At 40.7% G+C, this 18,165-nt stretch overlaps 1 protein-coding gene across 1 annotated transcript; it reads left to right on the top strand.

The window, feature by feature from the left end:
- The first annotated feature begins 877 nt into the window (after positions 1-877).
- On the top strand, positions 878-4,492 carry LOC149237512 (uncharacterized). Its single transcript, XM_089369299.1, has one exon. It carries the CDS (start codon positions 878-880, stop codon positions 4,490-4,492), a length of 3,615 nt encoding a protein of 1,204 aa, XP_089225425.1.
- Positions 4,493-18,165: the final 13,673 nt, after the last annotated feature.

Here is an 18,165-nt window from a genome sequence, read left to right as displayed (position 1 = left end):
CGCAACAAAAGTCTTGGTATACAAGTTGGTAGTCCTTGGGATGGCAAAAAAATTCTCAAAGAGACAAAGAAAAGAGGGCACAAGACAGATCTACAAAGGACAATCATAGTAGGAGAAATACTTATGGAATCTGGTCGGTTCCCTAAGTTGACAAAGTTTTACAAGCCCAAACCACATTGTCCATCATGAAGCTTATCTCATGGAATGTGAGAGGGCTCAATAGCCCCTCAAAACATAGAATGATAAAAAACTTGATTCAGCAAGAAAAGCCTTCACTAGTCTTTCTTCAAGAAACAAAAAGCACTAGTACTGCTATAGAAAAAATTAGCAACAAGATCTGGTCAGGCAGCTGCTCTGTCTCAGTAGACGCCTCTGGAGCTTCAGGAGGGCTAACCATCCTATGGAATCCACAGGTTCTCACTCTATACGACTTCCATGCATCCCATCACCTCATTCAAGCATCCTTCCACCTCATAGGCACCAACATTCATGGGCACCTCTCAAATGTGTATTTCCCGCAGACTCTTCAGCAAAAAATAGAACTACTGGATACTCTCTCTTTTCTCAATGCAAACAGACAGTACCCTCTCTGGATTGGTGGGGAGATTTCAATATCATCAAGACAATGGAGGAAAAAAAAGGAGGTAGAATCAGGCTAGATAATGATAGCCTCAGTCTCAAAGATTTCATTCTAAATAATCAATTAATGGATATTCAAACCTCCAACGGAGTCTTCACTTGGACCAACAAGCGCAGAGGCACTCAACACATCGCCTCAAGGCTAGACAGGTTCCTAATTTCGGACAATGCTATTCATTTGGGGGGGGACTTTCACGCCTCCATATTGACCCAGGGAGGTTCTGATCATTGGCCAATAATGCTACAATGGTCTCGGCCCGGAACAAAAAGCAATAGACCATTCCGATTTGAAGCCTTTTGGCTCTCAAATCCCAATTTTAGAACAGTGGTCAGTGATGCATGGCGATCTTTCATCCCTCAGGAAGGAGCCAAGATGTATAAATTCCAACAGAAACTAAAAAATCTAAAACAAGTCCTCAGAGTTTGGAATCGAACTAAGTTTGGCAACATTTTCGAGGACCGCAAACTACTGGAGCAGCAAATGAGTGCGCTGCAACAGACTCTTATATTGGAAGGAAGAATAGAAGAGCAGGCACAACAGGAACAAACTCTTTGGAATCGTATTGAAGCCCGCAGACAACAAGAGGAAATTCTTTGGCGTCAAAAGTCCAGAATCAGGTGGCTTAGGGAGGGGGAGAAGAATTCCAAATTCTTCCACATAATAGCTATCCAAAGGAGAATGAACAACAACATAGCATTCATAAACAATCAACACGGGGAAAGAATAGAAGCACATGAAGACATGGAAAAGGAATTTAACGACCACTTTCAGGAAATTCTAAGAGAACCTCCAGGAAATAGAGACCAAGCAATCAGAAATATCACGCAGCACATTCCCAAAATCATCACGGAGGATCACAATAACAAATTGCTCCAATCAATTTCACTCAAGGAAGTAGAAGAAGCGATGGCACAACTCAAGGATGGCAAGGCACCGGGGCCTGACGGTTTTACAGCAAACTTTTTTCATGAGTTTTGGGAGCTCATTAAGACAGAGGTATGGGAACTAGTGGAGGAATCAAGAGTCATGCACTGGATTCTTCCCTCCCTCAATACAACTTTCCTAGCGCTAGTTCCAAAAGGTGAAGAACCCAATAAGCCTGATAAATACAGACTGATTGCACTGTGCAATGTCATCTACAAGCTTATCTCCAAAGTATTAGCGAACCGGCTCAAACCTCTCCTTCCTCTTCTCATCTCTCTGGAGCAGACGGGCTACGTAGAAGGGCGGCAGATCATGGACGGCATCATCCTTTCAAATGAGGTAATCCACTCTCTAAAGCTTCTAAAGAAACCAGGTATGATCCTAAAGTTGGACCTTTCCAAAGCGTTTGATAAACTTAGCTGGAATTATATTCAAAAAATATTACTAGCTTTTGGTTTCAACTCCACTTGGACTAGATGGATCATGAATCTCATTTCTTCTCCCAGCATCTCTGTCCTGCTCAATGGTTCCCCGTCATTGCCTTTCTACCCCTCTCGTGGCATCAGGCAAGGGGACCCTCTATCACCGTTCCTCTTTGTCCTCATGGCAGAAGGGCTCAGTCGACTGCTCAAATCCGCCATCTCCGCCCATGCTCTAAAAGGCATTTCTCTCCATGGTCTTCATCCCCAATCCCATCAGCAATTTGTAGACGACACCATGCTCTTTGGTCATCCTTCTTCACAAGAAGCCAAAGTGTTCAAATCCCTGCTCTCTCTTTTCTCTGAAGCTTCAGGCACCACCATCAACGCTTCAAAATCTCAGCTCTTCTTTTTCAACACACCCGCCTCCACTCAAAGAAACATTGCCCGAATTTTGGGGTTCTCCATTGCTAAGCTTCCTTCAAAATACCTGGGGGCTCCTCTGGCAGATTCTGCCATCAAATATGCTTCATGGAGAACTCTACTCGACAAACTCACTTCAAAGCTCTCGTCTTGGACTTTTCGATCCCTAAACATGGCTAGTAGACTAGTCTTGATCAAGTCGGTACTTCAGGCCATGCCACTGTATCTTTTTTCAATCCTAGCAGCGCCAAAATGGGTTCTCAAAGCAATTCGTAATCTGCAAAGAAATTTTCTGTGGGGCTCCTCTGGACCAAACAGGAAATGGGCTCTCGTCAACTGGAAAGAAGTTTGTCAAACAAAATCAAATGGCGGGCTAGGCTTAAGGGATCCTCTCCACAGCAATAACACAATGGGCGCACGAATATGGTGGAACTGGCTCTCCAAACCAAATTCACCATGGGCGAGACTCTGGCAAGCAAAATACGCTCTGGGCAGTCATTGGCATGACCTCATCAGAATCAACACTACAACCCAAGGTTCTCCGATCTGGAATGCGGCAAAGCTTCATAGCGCCTTCGTTCAAGAGCACAGTTTCTGGGAAATTCACTCAGGCAAAGCTGCAAGGTTCTGGGAGGACTCTTGGCAGCAACTCCCAAAATTGGCGACCCTATTCCAAAAGCCAATATGGCAAGCCTCCATGAAACAGGCTAATCTCACACATGTGCATCAATTCTGGCGGCAGCACATGCATCAAGACTTTCAAATTTGGAAATCCGCAAGTACCTGGCAGGAGGATTGGCAAGGGGAAACATACAGTGAAATAGATCGGGAATTAAACCATAGAAGAATCAAATACTCAAATCAGCAGGACAAACTGCGTTGGGGACACACGCCAAAAGGAATTTTCACTACAAAGGAAGCTCATCAGCTTCGCTACTCTGCCCCCCAAACAGTCAAGGATCAGCTATGGGAAAAGGTCTGGCAACCGGGAATATGGCCCAAGGTCTCCACTTTTCTCTGGCTTTTAAGTAAGAGGCGCATACTTACATGGGACAACCTGCAAAAAAGAGGATTCATTGGCCCATCAAGATGCCCAAACTGCAATCTCCATTCTGAAACCATTAGTCATTTAATGGAGACTTGCCCGCTTGCAACTCAACTATGGAAAAGAATTGAGCAATGCAATAGAAGATTGGACGACCGGATGGAAGACATCACAGACACCATTAGAAAATGGCCAAGAAACCCCTTCAAAAGCCTGCTACTGAACTACCTATGGTCCTTAATACCAGGCTTCCTCTACTGGATTCTGTGGAAGGAAAGAAATAGCAGAATCTTCAACAACACCAGTAGGCCTACAGATGCTCTGTGGTTCCTCCTGAAGCAAAATCTTCAAGAAACTCTGGCTATCAGAATTTGGCATGACAAGGACCTGCCAGACTCTCCTCAGGAAATCACCATTCTGAAAGCATGGAATCTGGACTTATCCTTTTTAGCCCAGGTCAAAACCCGTCCTCCTGCCTGCTCAGTCTCTCCCTTAATTTGGTCTCCTCCGGCAATCAACTATTTCAAGCTAAATTTCGATGGGGCTGCAAAGGGTAATCCAGGGCCAGCGGGGTTCGGAGGAATATTCAGGAACCACACAGGAGCCATATTGCACATTTATTATGGATCGATTGGCAACGACACAAACAATGCAGCAGAGCTGGAAGGACTATGGAAAGGGATCTGTATTGCAGATCAAAATCACTTCTTCCCTTTAGAAGTAGAAGGAGACTCCCTCATCCTTATAGCAGCAGCAAACAGAATCCAAGCTGGCACCCCCGCAGACAAGATAGCATCCAGCTGGAGATTGCTCAGCAGATTGGAATCCCTGGAGGAAAAACTGAGGAAACCCCAAAGTATTACCTTCAGGCATGTTCGAAGATCGGCCAACAAAGTTGCAGATAGATTAGCCAATCAGGGAGTAAACTGGCAGCAACCTTACTTTTCAGGACCCCTTGAAATCGCAGATGATGAACAACTCATACAGGAGTGCACTTCTCTGGTGCAAAAGGATCTCTCACCCCCGGATGCGGGTGTCTGATGGAAAGGATGGCAGGCACGTGGTCGGTCACATGGGCAAGTGTCCGAACACGCCTGCTACGGGGTGGTGTACAAAGAAAGCGAGCTGGTCTCGCACAAAGCTTTTAAGGCGAGACATTAATTCCTCAACCAGACTCCCGGTTAACTGTGCCATGGCGCACCATATCCGTTGCTCTCCTGCTGCTCCAACGTTCATTTCTGCTGCCCCGATCTCTTGGGTTATGGTGGTCTGTGTAAAGCAGAGCTTCTCCCTCAGCATGGCAGCGTTAAATTCCTTTCCAGGTTCATTCACTCCACCTCGGGGCCTTGCAATGCCACAAGAACGGCTCAGGATGATAAGTAGGCGAGGAGGCTCCAGGGGTCGTGCCATCTCGCAGCGGTCAACCTCCCCGACGCGCTCTTTCACGGAGGTGCAGGATTCTGGGTGAAGCAGTCCCCCTGTCACAAGATCTAGTAGTGGCAGAGGTAGAGGGCGCGGTAGATGGAATAATTGTGAGCATGAGGCACACCCCATGGTACGCTATCGAATCCCCTGCACTCTTGCTCATTCTACCTTTATTGTTTCAATCACAATTGAGAAATGTGAAGATCCCAGAGGCCAGGTAGACGCTCCTCTGGAAATGTCGGCCATCCAGAGAAGGGCGACTCCAATGGACAGTCAGCGTCCAGTCTTAGGAAGCTCCTCGATGGCGAATCAAGCTGTCTCTGCAGGTCCAAGCGAGCCAGTGCAGAGAGAACCAACAGGCTCGGTGGCTCTGCATTCAGATTCGGAGGACTCTTTACAATTTGGTTGCAGAGTCGTTGAGGAACCATACACCACTGATGATGATTGATCTATCCCGGTTCTCCGCTAAAGGCAGCTTCAGCAGCAGGAATACTACTCTGTTTTGTTTCTTGACTCATGCCAGTATCGGGTCTCTGTCTTGAATCTTGTTCTGCAACATGTAGGATGCAATGTTGTCTTTGTTTAGCCTCGTTTCGGGTACTTTACTGTCTCTGTTCAGCTATGTATATGTGTCGGGTCTTATAAGAGGCCATATAAAAATGGAGGTCCTCTGAGAACTAAAAAAGTGAATACTTGTGCAAATTGCCAACCTCTTGGCAAGACTTTCAAGGCCAAGGCCTTGCTGTAATTTTTGCTCTTTTTGTATAATAATAGAAGTAGACAGATTTAGAAAAAAAATTTTTATTAAAAAAACAATTTCAAAACAATTTTAAAACAAATATTTTTTATTTAAAACAAAATAAATAAATTATTAACCCTATTTTTAAAATAAAGTTTTCATTTTTTTTAAACATTTTTTTTTTTATTTAACAAAAGAAATAAAATTGACCCCGCCGCCGTCTGGCCGCCCATGGTGGTGTGCCCTGGGCGGAGGGCATAGAATCAATCATATATATTTTTTTAATAAAAAAAATTTGTTGAATTTTTTTTTAAGTTTATTTAAAAAAATTTAAAAAAAGTGTATAAATTAACTATAGTTTAATTTTTTTTATTTTTATTTTTAAGTTTTAAGTGTTTAAGTTAAAAAAATTTATTTAAAAAAAAATGAAATGTTTGTTATTTAAAAAAAAATATGCGCATATTTTTTTGTTTTTTGTTTTAAATAAAAAAACATATATTTATTAAAAAAGGTTAAATGTTTTTTTTTTTAATCAAACATATATATGTTTTTTTTATTATTTATTTTTTTTAAACAAAAAAATATAGGACTTAAAAAAAAAAAAAAAATTACATATTTCTTTTTAAACTTTAAATGTTTTTTTATTTTTTATTTTTTAATTTGAATATATATATATTTTAATTTTCATATATTTTTGGTTTTTTTTGTTAGTTTGAGTTTTTTTTGCTTTTTTAGTTTTTTTTTAATGTTTTCAATTTTAATTTTACTAGTTTTTAATTTTTTGTTTTCTTTTGTTAATTGTCTATTTTTTTTATTCTAGTTTGTTTTTAATTTTTTTCCTAGTTTTTGTTAATATTTTTTTTTAATTTTCTATTTTTACTTTACCTAATTTTATAGTGTTTTTTTTGTTTTTTGTTTTTTTTTTTCAAATTCTTTTATGGTTTATGAGATAATTTTTTATATTTTTTATGTTTTTTTTTGTCTTTTTTATATTTGTTTTTTTGAGTAATCAACATTTAAAAAAATAAAAATAGAACAACTTGAAAATTCGTTAAGTGATCATGATTTAAAAAAAATAAAAAAATTGGACATAATAAATTTTAAAGTGTGAAAAATAAACCCTCTAAAAAAAAAGGTATGCATCAACAAATTTCAAAATCAGCTTGAAAATCACTAACATTTAAAAACAAATATTTATATTTGATACATAAAAAAATTTAAAGTGTGAAAAATATGCTCCAAAAAAAAAGAAGTGTATTCTGCATCACCACTTTTCAAAATCAGGTCACTTTTTTGCTACCTCTACAAAACGGGTAATCGTATCGGTTATTTAAAGTGCCAAAAACTATGCTCTAAAAAAATATGTGTGTTCTACATCACCCCTTTTCAAAATTAGGTCACTTTTTTGCTATCTCTATGAAATGGGTAACAGTACTAGTTTTTGTTTCAAAGTTTACATTGTTTCACCAAAAGACCAAAAACACAAGACTGACAACAGATGCCATGATTCAATCCCCATGGGTTCCCAGTGCTTCCAGGGGAAATCTTAACCTGAGCCTTCTTTAAGATTCCATGGCAACCTCTTTTCCATGCAATCCCTTGCATCATACTGCCATCAACACATAACTGTCAGGGCATAAATAAACATAACAATACATTGATTACCTTACCTTGTTGTGCTAAGCACGTTGCTTGCAATTGAACACATCCATGCCATCTCTCAAGCGACTCCAATTCCCTTGACATATCCACCTGTAGCTAGAGACTAGCTAATATACCTATCAAATACATGTCCATGAATATAGCACATATCCACAAAATTTCAAGCAAATTAGGGTTAAGAAGACTTCATGTATGAAAAGCACTCATTCATTTAGAATTGCAGTTTCCAAACATAGCCAATGGAATTCTCACCCAATTCCTTTCTTTTACCTTTACCTTGCTGCAACTGAGTCTTACTATGTATTGTCACATCACCTAATATATAGTTATATAAACACATCAACTATTACCTTGTCAAGATAATACCAGGCATGTTGCCCTGCAACTGCCCACAGATGTTAGTCTCACATTCCAAAGATCAAGACAATCATATCTATCAATTTGAAATCAACCCTTATCAAGACTAACAATCATGTCATAATCCATAGTCAACTCTGATAGTCATTAGTCATAATACATAATGCTACAACTATCATCTACTTACACTCAAGTACATATCAACTGTATCAACACATATTTGTTGATACGCCCATCTTAAAACAATATTATTTCTTCATGCAATCTTACAAACACATACTCATATCATGCAATTAATCAAACATTCAAACAAACTATAAATGTGCCATGTTAGATAAATCAACTAGACGACATACGAGACACCAAACACTCAAACACCAAATAGATGACATAATCAAACATTCAAGCACAAAGTAGACAACATAGGCAAGCTCATACCTTAATGTATCTTAGGGGAGGCTATCTTGTCTGCACAATCAAGCTAGATTAACATGATATAACTTCACAACATATCAACTCAAACAAAAATAAGGTCATGATATCCATAATAGTAACTAGCTAACATGTTTACATCATAAACTCATAAACAATTATCATTCATACATAATAATCAAATCTGCATAGTCAGTCTATATTAGTATGAAATAATATCACAACATATTAACTCATACCTGAATGTCATAACCCTAACCATCTGCATAGTCCAATCCAAATTAGTATGATACATATAACATCAATATCTTAATGTAATAACTCTTAAATCATCAAGTTACTAGCATATAACAACAAGAAGTTAACATATAACATACTTATAAAAATATATAACATAATCATCAAGTTATCTAACATAAAACAACAATCGCAATGCATACAACCATAGGTTACTCTCATTCATGACTATCTGACACATGTGCATATGACTACACTAATCAACTAGCATCTATCATGTATGTAACCATAACATCAATATAATGAAAGACATACACATAACCATAATGCATACAACAATCCTTAACCTACATACCTGCATGCCCAACATACAAACCTGTATGACGACATGCTCTTGCCTTGAGGTCCATTGCTGCAACTTCACTTTGATGATCTGCATTTCTTGTTCTATCTTAACCAACACATCAGCATCATAACATACCAACAATATCATGATGAATTAAAATGCATACAATGACCTCATGGAAAACAACCTTCACCATGAAAATGCATGCATAACGACATATATACACCTAAATGCACGAAAAATGCATATTCAAGCATACACTCATGATGACATGTCTCACATCAACACCATCAACCTTCACATGGCAACATTACTACAATCATGATCAACACCATGCAAATGCAACAAGCACATGGACTACAAGCATAAGGAACACATATGCAATCAACATTAATGCATGACCAACACACCGCCCATCCAGTTCGAGGGGTGAACCATGCTCTAATACCACTCTGTACAACCCTTCTCCCACATATACGCAAGTAATTTCCAACTGAGGCAAACATATGATAAGTTACTATGATATGATTTGACCTCCCAAGTCACGTTAAGGAAGTGGAACTGACGGAAACACACAGTACATACCTTCCAAAATAACAACAAGACTCTTAGGAACAATCTCAACCTCTAAGGTAACCATCCCCTAAGTCCCACTAAGTTTTTAGACCAATTAACCCCCAAACACTCCCATGATATGGGCATGCCAGTGTCCAGAAGGCTCTAGACGCTCCTACAACATGGTATGCTAGTGTCCAAGGACTATTTTTCTCAGTGTTGTGTTAGCATGCCTGGGATTTGAGCCATTTTTTCAGGCCTAGAGCTTGGGTCAATGCCCCAAATTCAATGATACCTTCATAATAGAAATATAACAATGGAATGATGATGCAAATTCAATTGTTTAAACAAGCCCTTGAATGGACCCCTACCATCTATGACTGGAATTTCGTCAAACATATCAAAAATATGTAATCTACAGGTGTAAACAACAGATCTAAGCATAAGGGTCTGATACTCATCTAAGAATCACTAAGAAGCATTAATGCCTCAACACATTAGTTGTAGTTTCATCCATTAGGTCATAGATACATTGTTCATTCATTTATAATTGAAAACATGATGAGAGCCATACATAGCTACTGTCATAATACATGTTCATAACCAGCATAATACCAACAAAAATACAAAGGAAGCAACATCCATATAATCCACATATAAACCAATGCAATACTCATAAAATAACATGGAGAAATAACCTCATATTAATGATGCAAAGGCCAATCATTTTTGGGAATTCCACGAACCACCCGACCATAGACATGGCTGAGACAAATCTCACTTCAGTCAGTCACCCCTGTGCCATATTCCAAGCATGAATGTGGGATCTCATAAAACACATCAATCAAAACCATCCAGGGCTTCCAGAGGCAAAACCACCTCAACTCATCAAATAGTGATTCCACCTCATGCTCAGACATCACAAAACCATCATCATATTAGTCTCTACCCAAGCCTTCTAGGGCTCCAAATAATTTGTTCCAACCAAGGCCTCCAATACTACTAACTCAACCTATAGTTTGTGTCAGGATTCCAGAGTGTTTGTCCAACCAGGTTTTCTAGGACTAGTAACTCAACCCACCAAGGGTTTCGAGAGCATTTTTCCAACCAAGGCTTCTAGGACTAGTAACTCAACCCAAGTCGTTACATTAATTTTAGAGTGTTTGTTCAACTAGAGCTTCCAGGAACTAATAACTCAACCCAAGCTAAAGGAAACATGAGAACCAACAAAAAAATAACAAAAAAATAAACCCACAACACCATGAATATCCAAGAAATGGAAAGGCTAGGAAAATCCATTGTCAATCAAGGAAATCCTCCATGTGAGTGATAGATCATGACCAATAAACCACATGCATATGCCGTGCATGCCAAAACTAGTGAGGAAAGCATATATGCAAGTCAGTGCCTACAAGTAAAACTCGTTGTAGCTATTGATCATGATGTCCTCTTATGCTTTCCTGCTCTTCATTTTCCTTCTTGCTTCAAAACTCCAGTATGACACACTCACCAAGAGTGCTCCAAGAAAAATCTAAGTGTTCAAGAGTATGAGAGAGAGAGAGAATAGAGAATAAAGGGAGAGCTCCAGAATTGAACTGACCAAAGTCTACACTAACCAAGTCCACCCATTGATCCTTAGAAGCCTTTTTATAAATGAGGCCTCTATTTTCTTCAATTTCCATTATTTTCCTTCATTTTCCTCCTCACATGCAACCTATGATCTTTCACCTTCCTATTCTCTTAATCTCCATTATCTTCATAAATAAAATTCCAATAAATGCCTCATGCCTTTCCAAATCCTTTGCCATTGCCTTTCCATTTTACTTAGCCATAATAACTGGAATGAACACTCACTAGGATGTTTTTCCCACCACTCAGTTTGGAATGTGTGTCCTATGATCGTGGTCTTGTATATTTTTACATGTATTTTTAACCAGGGTCGTTATAGCATGTCCCCAATGAGGTTAGGGTATAAGGAGTTAGGGCTCAAACCGGTTGAACATTTGCAAGGCTAGCCTCACAAACCCTGATGGCCTCCCATGGAGGAAGAAAAGAAAGACGAGGGGGTAGGAGATCCTTTCAAAATATTGCTCGATGAATCCCTCAAGTGACAAAGGAACGCGATGATGGATAACTTTACCCAGATCCTTCGACAACTACCCACAGGTGACACATCTTCATCCAGCAGCCACTTTGGAGGCACCACTCCTTTTAAGGTACAAGTTAACTTTGATATTCCCATATTTGAATTTCAAATAGATGCAGACACAATAGGTAGATGGTTAATTCTGTTGGAAGGATATTTTTCAGTTCATGACATTTCCAATCGGGAAAATATTAGTTTTTCACTCCTCAAATGCACCCCACATGTCAAATACTTGTGGGAAACCTACTGTGAACAAAAGAACGAGAGGGAATCCTATCTATTTTCAGCTGCACCCACTTGGAATTATTTTTGAGATTCCATCAAGGAAAAATATTAACCTTTTGGGAGCTATGAAGATAAATACATAAAGTGGACCATGCTGCAGTAGGGAAGGGACCAAGATGTGCCAGAGTTCACAAATGTTTTCCATACCCTTCGAACGAAAGTTGGGTATCAAGGTTTCTGAGCGGCATTTGGTACTCGAGTACCGCGGCTGCCTACAAAAATACATCCATGATGAGATGAGTTCCTGGACATCTCCTTGCTTGGCAATGCCTATCAATACACTGTCAATATTGAGCAAAAATTTAAACATAAGAAGCGAGACTTTGTATCTGCAAATTTGAAGCAAGGGAAAGGCACCCCAAAGTGAATAACAAAGGAAAAAGCCAAGGTGAGGTGACCCAGGATAACCCATCGAATCCGTAAGAAACGAAAAACACCATGAAGAAAGAGAAGGATATATGGAAATGGCGTGAGTTCCATAAGGGCCCCACTCATAACACAAGTGAGTGTTGAACCAACTAGTCACTGGTGGTTGAGCTAAAGACTTCTGAATTAGATGCATGTTTTGACTGTGAGTTAAAAACCGAAAAGGGGAGTGAAAAAGAGAAGCAAATTATCGATGCGGATCCTAGTTCCACCATTACCACCACCAAGATCCAAAAGGATGAGCCCGAAGATCTGGAGGAGGGGACGCGACTCTTCCACTCAAAGATGTGGGTGAAGGGTTCTCCTCTGCAATTCATTATCAACAACGGGAGCCAAAAGAAACTCATTTCAGTAGAGGTCATGAAGCAGTTGGGCCTACCAACCACATCACACCCACAGTCGTACACCATTCGGTGGCTTCACCAAGGGCGAGATCTTTGCGTCAGCCAACAATGTCGCCTTCCCTACAACATCAAGACCTTCTATTGGGATGGGGTCCCCTAGGTCAGTATGGGGTTAATAAACCCAAATTTTGTATACAATTTTGTAAAAGATGTAAAGTTTCTGCTATTTGTGGATGCGGAGTGCATAGATGAATAAGAGTCAAAGGGGCTTAGCCCCTTGTTTTAAGTAAAGTTTTGAGTTGGTTTTGAGATTCACCCATGGTCCGTAGACCATGGAATTGTATAGAAAGGTCTATAAATAGTTGAGTATTAGCGGAAGGAAGGGGGAGAACTTAGATAGAGAATTGGATTCATTGAAGAGTCTTGGGCAAGAGTTAAGGAAGGAATGCTCTACTTTTGTGCTTAGGTAGAGAAGGGAAGGCTCCGCAACTGAGTGCGCAGAGGCCTAGGAAGAGTCCGTAGCTGAGTGCACAGACCCTTGCAGTTGTGTGCGCAAGGTAGTTGAGTTTATAACCAGTGAAGCAAAGATCAATAAAGGTTATTTTCCGAAGAATTACTGAGTATTTCTGTTTATATCTGTTAATGTTATATGCTTCTAATAAATGGCATGTTTTATGAAATATTGATTGAATGCTATGTGATTAGCTTCAATCTATCTTAATAATGTATGAAATGAATGCTTAAGCACTTCTGCGAAGATTCAGGTGGTTCCTCTTATGTTTTCTAATGAATTAAGTAGATCTACATGAACTCCCATTTAGGATGGCTTTCTGATGCATGTAAGTAGGTAAATTGATTGTTAATGGTCCGCAAGAACTGATCATGGAACTTCATGAAGGTAAGAAGACCGTTTTAATAGAGTTATAGTAACGAGCCCTAGAAGTCTATCAATCTGCGCAGAGGCAAATCTAAGGTGCTGGAAGACATCATACTAGCCTCTAGATGTAGAAACTTGGTTCTTGCATCCCTCGATACTGCTTTGGGTGAGACTGCAGCCTATTCTACACGGGTTGCTGCCAAAAGGGCCAGTAGTGTAGGGTTTTGTTGGCTGGCACAACTAACTTTGAACCTGAGTCAGTACCCCCTAAGCCAACAAGCCTGTGTTGGGGGGGGAGGGAGATCTACAGATGGTTGCTATTATTTCAGGAGTATGACTTTGAATTCATTGTGAAGCTGAGGAGGTTAAATGTGGGACCCGACCATCTGTCGTGAATTGAAACAGATGAAGAACCTAGTAATTTGGAAGAAGGGTTGCTAGATGTGCAGCTCTTTGCGGTTTGCATAGGTGATGACCATTTTGAAGACATTATTTACTTCTTAAATACAGGGATGGCGTCGAAGGGATACACAAGTCAACAAAAGAGGGAATTAGTAGTGGGCACAGCCGACTTCTCAGTCACTGCAGGACATTTGTATAAAATGGGTGCAGATGAAATATTATGAAGATATGTGCCAGATTTTGAGCGTGATAGCATTCTTGCCGAAGTTCATGGGGGAGCTTCGGGAGGCCATTATGCAGCCAAAGAAACTGCGCAGAAGATTCTGCGTGCAGGTCTATGGTGGCCAACTTTGCATAAGGATTCAAAGGCATATTGTAAAATGTGAGATGCATGTCAAAGAACTGGTAAACCGTCACGAAGAGATGAGTTACCTCTACATCCTCAGGTGTCTTTGCAGGAATTTGAAAAGTGGGCGATTGATTTTATTGGATCAATTCATCCCCCTGGAAAGAAAACGAGCACGCGCTATATTATCATTGCAATGGACTATCTAACCAGGTGGGAAGAAGCACAACCTATCAAGGATTGTACAGGAGATACAACCGCAAAATTATTGTTTGAATATGTCTTAACAAGATTTGGTTTCTCAAAAGTGTTGATGAGCGACTGGGGTACGTACTTTCTGAATGAAATGATCAATGCATTGACTGAGGAGCGCCAGGTCTACCATTAGAAGAGTACACCATATCACCCATAGGCAAATGTAACTGTTGAGGAATTTAACAAGTTTTTGGAGAATGCGCTGACGAAGATCCGTAATGCGCAACAGAATGACTAGGATGTATGCATAGCTATAGTGTTATGGGCTTATAGGACTACTTGTAAGAAGTTGATAGGACAAACATCATTCAAATTAGTATATGGGGTCGACCTCATGATGCCGATGGAATAAATTGTGCCTAGCCTGCGCATAGCAAATTTGACAGACATGGCGGATCCAGAGGCCCTGGAAGAATGGTTTGCGCAGATCATGGAGCTCGAAGAAGATCAGTTTTTGGAAATATTCCATAAAAAAGTACAAAAGGAACGCGAAAAAGCATGGCATGATTGCCATATCACGCTTCACACATTCAAGGTAAATGATCTTGTCCTATTATATGATAGTAAGTTCACTAAATTTCTAGGTAAATTCCAGAGGCATTGGTTAGGGCCATATATTGTCAAGGAAATTACAGATGGTGGCATAGTTTAGCTCATGAAGTTGAATGGGGAACCCTTCTCGGGAAGAGTAAATGGGAGCAGGTTGAAATTGTATATAGTAGATCCTGTGCAATGACTATATGGCAGGAGGATAGTCTTAGTGCTCCAGGTAGTTGCAAGGGAATGTGGGACTATAAATTATCCTGCACGGCTTGGAGGACAAGGCAGTGAGTAGGCTGCTTGGAGAGTGATGAAGATGCAACAAATGAAACTGTACTCAGGAAGCTATGCCAGGAAGAAAGGAACCACACAGCCCGACAAAAAAACGACCGTTAGAGTTACTATTCATGATTTGATGGCTAGAAAGCGGTTAAGAGGAGCGGGGTGGAGTGGTGGTGACAATTAAGGAAAAAATATTTGCAGATCTGCTGCCAAAACAACATTTGTTATCAGAATTTGGGGGGAACGGTCGGATTTGAATTCAAATCCACCTATAAATTATGTGTGCCGGTCCAGCAGAGAACACTTTGCGCTCTAAGACTTGTTGGTGAATTTTGTTGTGTGTTGCATATGAGTCGAGTGTTTTGGGAAGAATTTTTGTCACTAACAAACTGTTATCCCGCTGCCTGAGAGTTATTTATGGAAAGAATTACTGCCACTAACCCCACCGAAGCCATGAGTTCAGAAGTAACTATGTCTGACACCCTAGGACCAAAAGTGTCTAGTATGGAGGAAACCCCTGCTGTGCCCACAATGCCTAGGTCGCCTAGGCCGAAACAAACTGTGGCAAAATAAAAACAGCCTACTGTGAAAGAAAAACAACCAGCCATGAAGGAAAAGAAAAAGAAGTTGGTTCTAGTGCGCACATCACCAAGGAAGCATGTCGAGACAGAGGCGAAGCAGAAAAAGGATAAGCAGCCAGAAAAAGTAGTGGACCTAGAGGAAGAAGAACTTTGGGGAATTGAGGATATTGATGCTGAAGGAGTGGAGCCTATGATGTGGTTGCTTGAGTATATCCCTCCACAGACGGGAAAAGCCAATATCACGAAGGATTCTAATATGGGGAAGTTTTCAGTGTCAACGCCTTTGCTGCCTTAGCAAATTGTGTTCTAGGGTCCTAGGCTGGTGTGCATTCCAATTCTTAAAATGGAAGACTAGGACCTCATGGACCACACAAAGTTTCATCACTTGGTGACTCAAAAGTACATGCATAAAACCTACTTTGATGACATGGGGGTTACAATTTTAGAGCCCATGAAAAGGGTGCACGGTGTTGAGTAGTCAAGGTTATTCAATTTGTTGTTGGTGCCGCATTACCATAGTTCCCCCATTAATACAGTCTATGTGTGCCAGATCCTCACGTTGGTGCATGATGGGTTCCTGTGGCTCGGCGATCCAATCCCCATCACTAACAAATGCATGAACCCTACCAAAGAATTTGGAGGAAAAACAGAGAGAAAGTATTGGCAGATAAAATGAAGAAGGAGTTTGGTTTGATTAAAAAGTTGCGAGGGTACTCTATCATGACCATATCAGACCCAGTAGTATAGTTGGTTGCCTAGATTTTAGTAGGAAAAGTAATGATCAAATGTCACGTGGATGAAGTTCGGTGCCAGTCATATCACTCACATCTCAGTGTGCGAAGGGGGTTCAATACAACTGGGAAATCATCTCTGTTAGGAGTTCCTCATGAACTGCCGAGAGGCCCAGAAGGAGAGTAAGCCATTTCACTATGCTTGGTTGCTACTGTCAATTATTTTGGTTACCTAGAGGTTACCAGAGGAAAGCTAGTTTCCTCCACACAAAGAATAATTGCCTAACACAGCGTGGTTTGCCTTGTTATTGGCCTCAAAAGATACGGAGCGTGTTAAGGAAAAAAAGATATTTTGGGTGTTGATGCAGATGGACATGCACATGGCAGTTAACCAATGGATGTGGTTGTATCCCACCTTGTACGTGCAACTATCGGCTTCTGTAGAATTCAAAGCAGATATTCATAGGGTTTCAATCAAAGCATGCAAAGACCCTGAGCAGAAATGGCACACGTTGCCTTATATGGTGATAGATACTAATATCTAGGAGGTTGTGGGGCTTTGGCCATGGGAATGGTTCATGCCTACGAAGTTAGGTGTAGGAACAAGCACATGCACATAAATCTGTGTTGCGCAGAAGCGGAAGGATGTCGCTCAGCAAGCTGGGCACATATTAGCTAAGCAAAGGAGGAAGGAGGCTGCTACAGAAGCTGCAGAGAAGGTGTGTATGGAGAAGGAGCGAACTAGAAAAGCATAGGTAGAGCATGATCAGAAGGATGTAGAGGATATCAAAAAGTCTTCTTCCCACCATACTAATGAGTAGGAGATGTCAGAGAAAGGAGGGGGTGGCGATGAGGAGAAAACCACTCCTTTCATACTAAAGAAGCACACACATGAGTGGAAAAGTGGGCAGTGAAAGAAGAAGAAGTCTGATAAGTAGATGCATCTTGATCTCATGGTGCTAACAGAGGGTGATATTGATGAGACCAGCAAAAAAATTAGGGACACAACAATAGAGGTGTTGCAAGAATTCAAGCAACAATACATGTAGATGCTCGGGAGCGTCCAAAAGGATTTGCGTGAGCTATAGATCCAGGCAAGAAGAATTCAAGCAGATGTCGGGAAGGAGAGTGATGTGCAAGAAAGCATGACACAGGGAAGGAGTGCAATATCAGAGATTGGCTGGCCTCAGGGTGTCAGAGGCTTTCCTTCACTTGAAGGGTCAGTCCGCGTGGAGTCGGATGAGCGCCGCGTGGTGCTTCACACAATGAAAGACATGGGACTGAACCTTGCAGTGCTACCACTTGAGTCCCTTCATGTGCTACATTAGGGGGTCATGGAAGATTTCAATATCAGAGAACAACGCTCACTCACTGCTATCAGTGAGTTCAAAGTCAAGAACCAGCAGATTTTTGTCGAAAAGACTCAGCCCTGAAGGAGCTGGAAGAGTTGTGCACACAACATCAGAACCTGGTTACAACGATCGAGCAGGCCTACAAATCCGTCCCTGAGTTAGGTACACTTGATGATGTAGAGGCCTCAGCCAAGGTAAGGAAGTTGGCTGCTGCTTGCGCTCTTTGAAGGAGAAGGTCTACAAGGTAACTTTCGACTTCAGGATGTAGATAGTTGAGCTACAGTTGAAGTTACATCCGACCACGCCGTCAGAGGTTCAGGAACAAAGGAACACAACAATTAAAGAATCCATGGCTCAGCTAGATGTCTCCGTTCAAGGGTGTGACAAGCTCTTC

Source organism: Pinus tabuliformis, chromosome 8, assembly GCF_031772625.1.
Source record: "Pinus tabuliformis cultivar Carrire ecotype Pingquan chromosome 8, CPIR1, whole genome shotgun sequence".
In the NCBI taxonomy this organism is placed as follows: domain Eukaryota; kingdom Viridiplantae; phylum Streptophyta; class Pinopsida; order Pinales; family Pinaceae; genus Pinus; species Pinus tabuliformis.
This window is presented reverse-complemented; position numbering and strand designations above follow the sequence as displayed.

Excerpts from the sequence above, each read along its gene's own strand:
- LOC149237512 (XM_089369299.1), top strand. The coding sequence starts at position 878 with ATGCTACAATGGTCTCGGCCCGGAACAAAAAGCAATAGACCATTCCGA.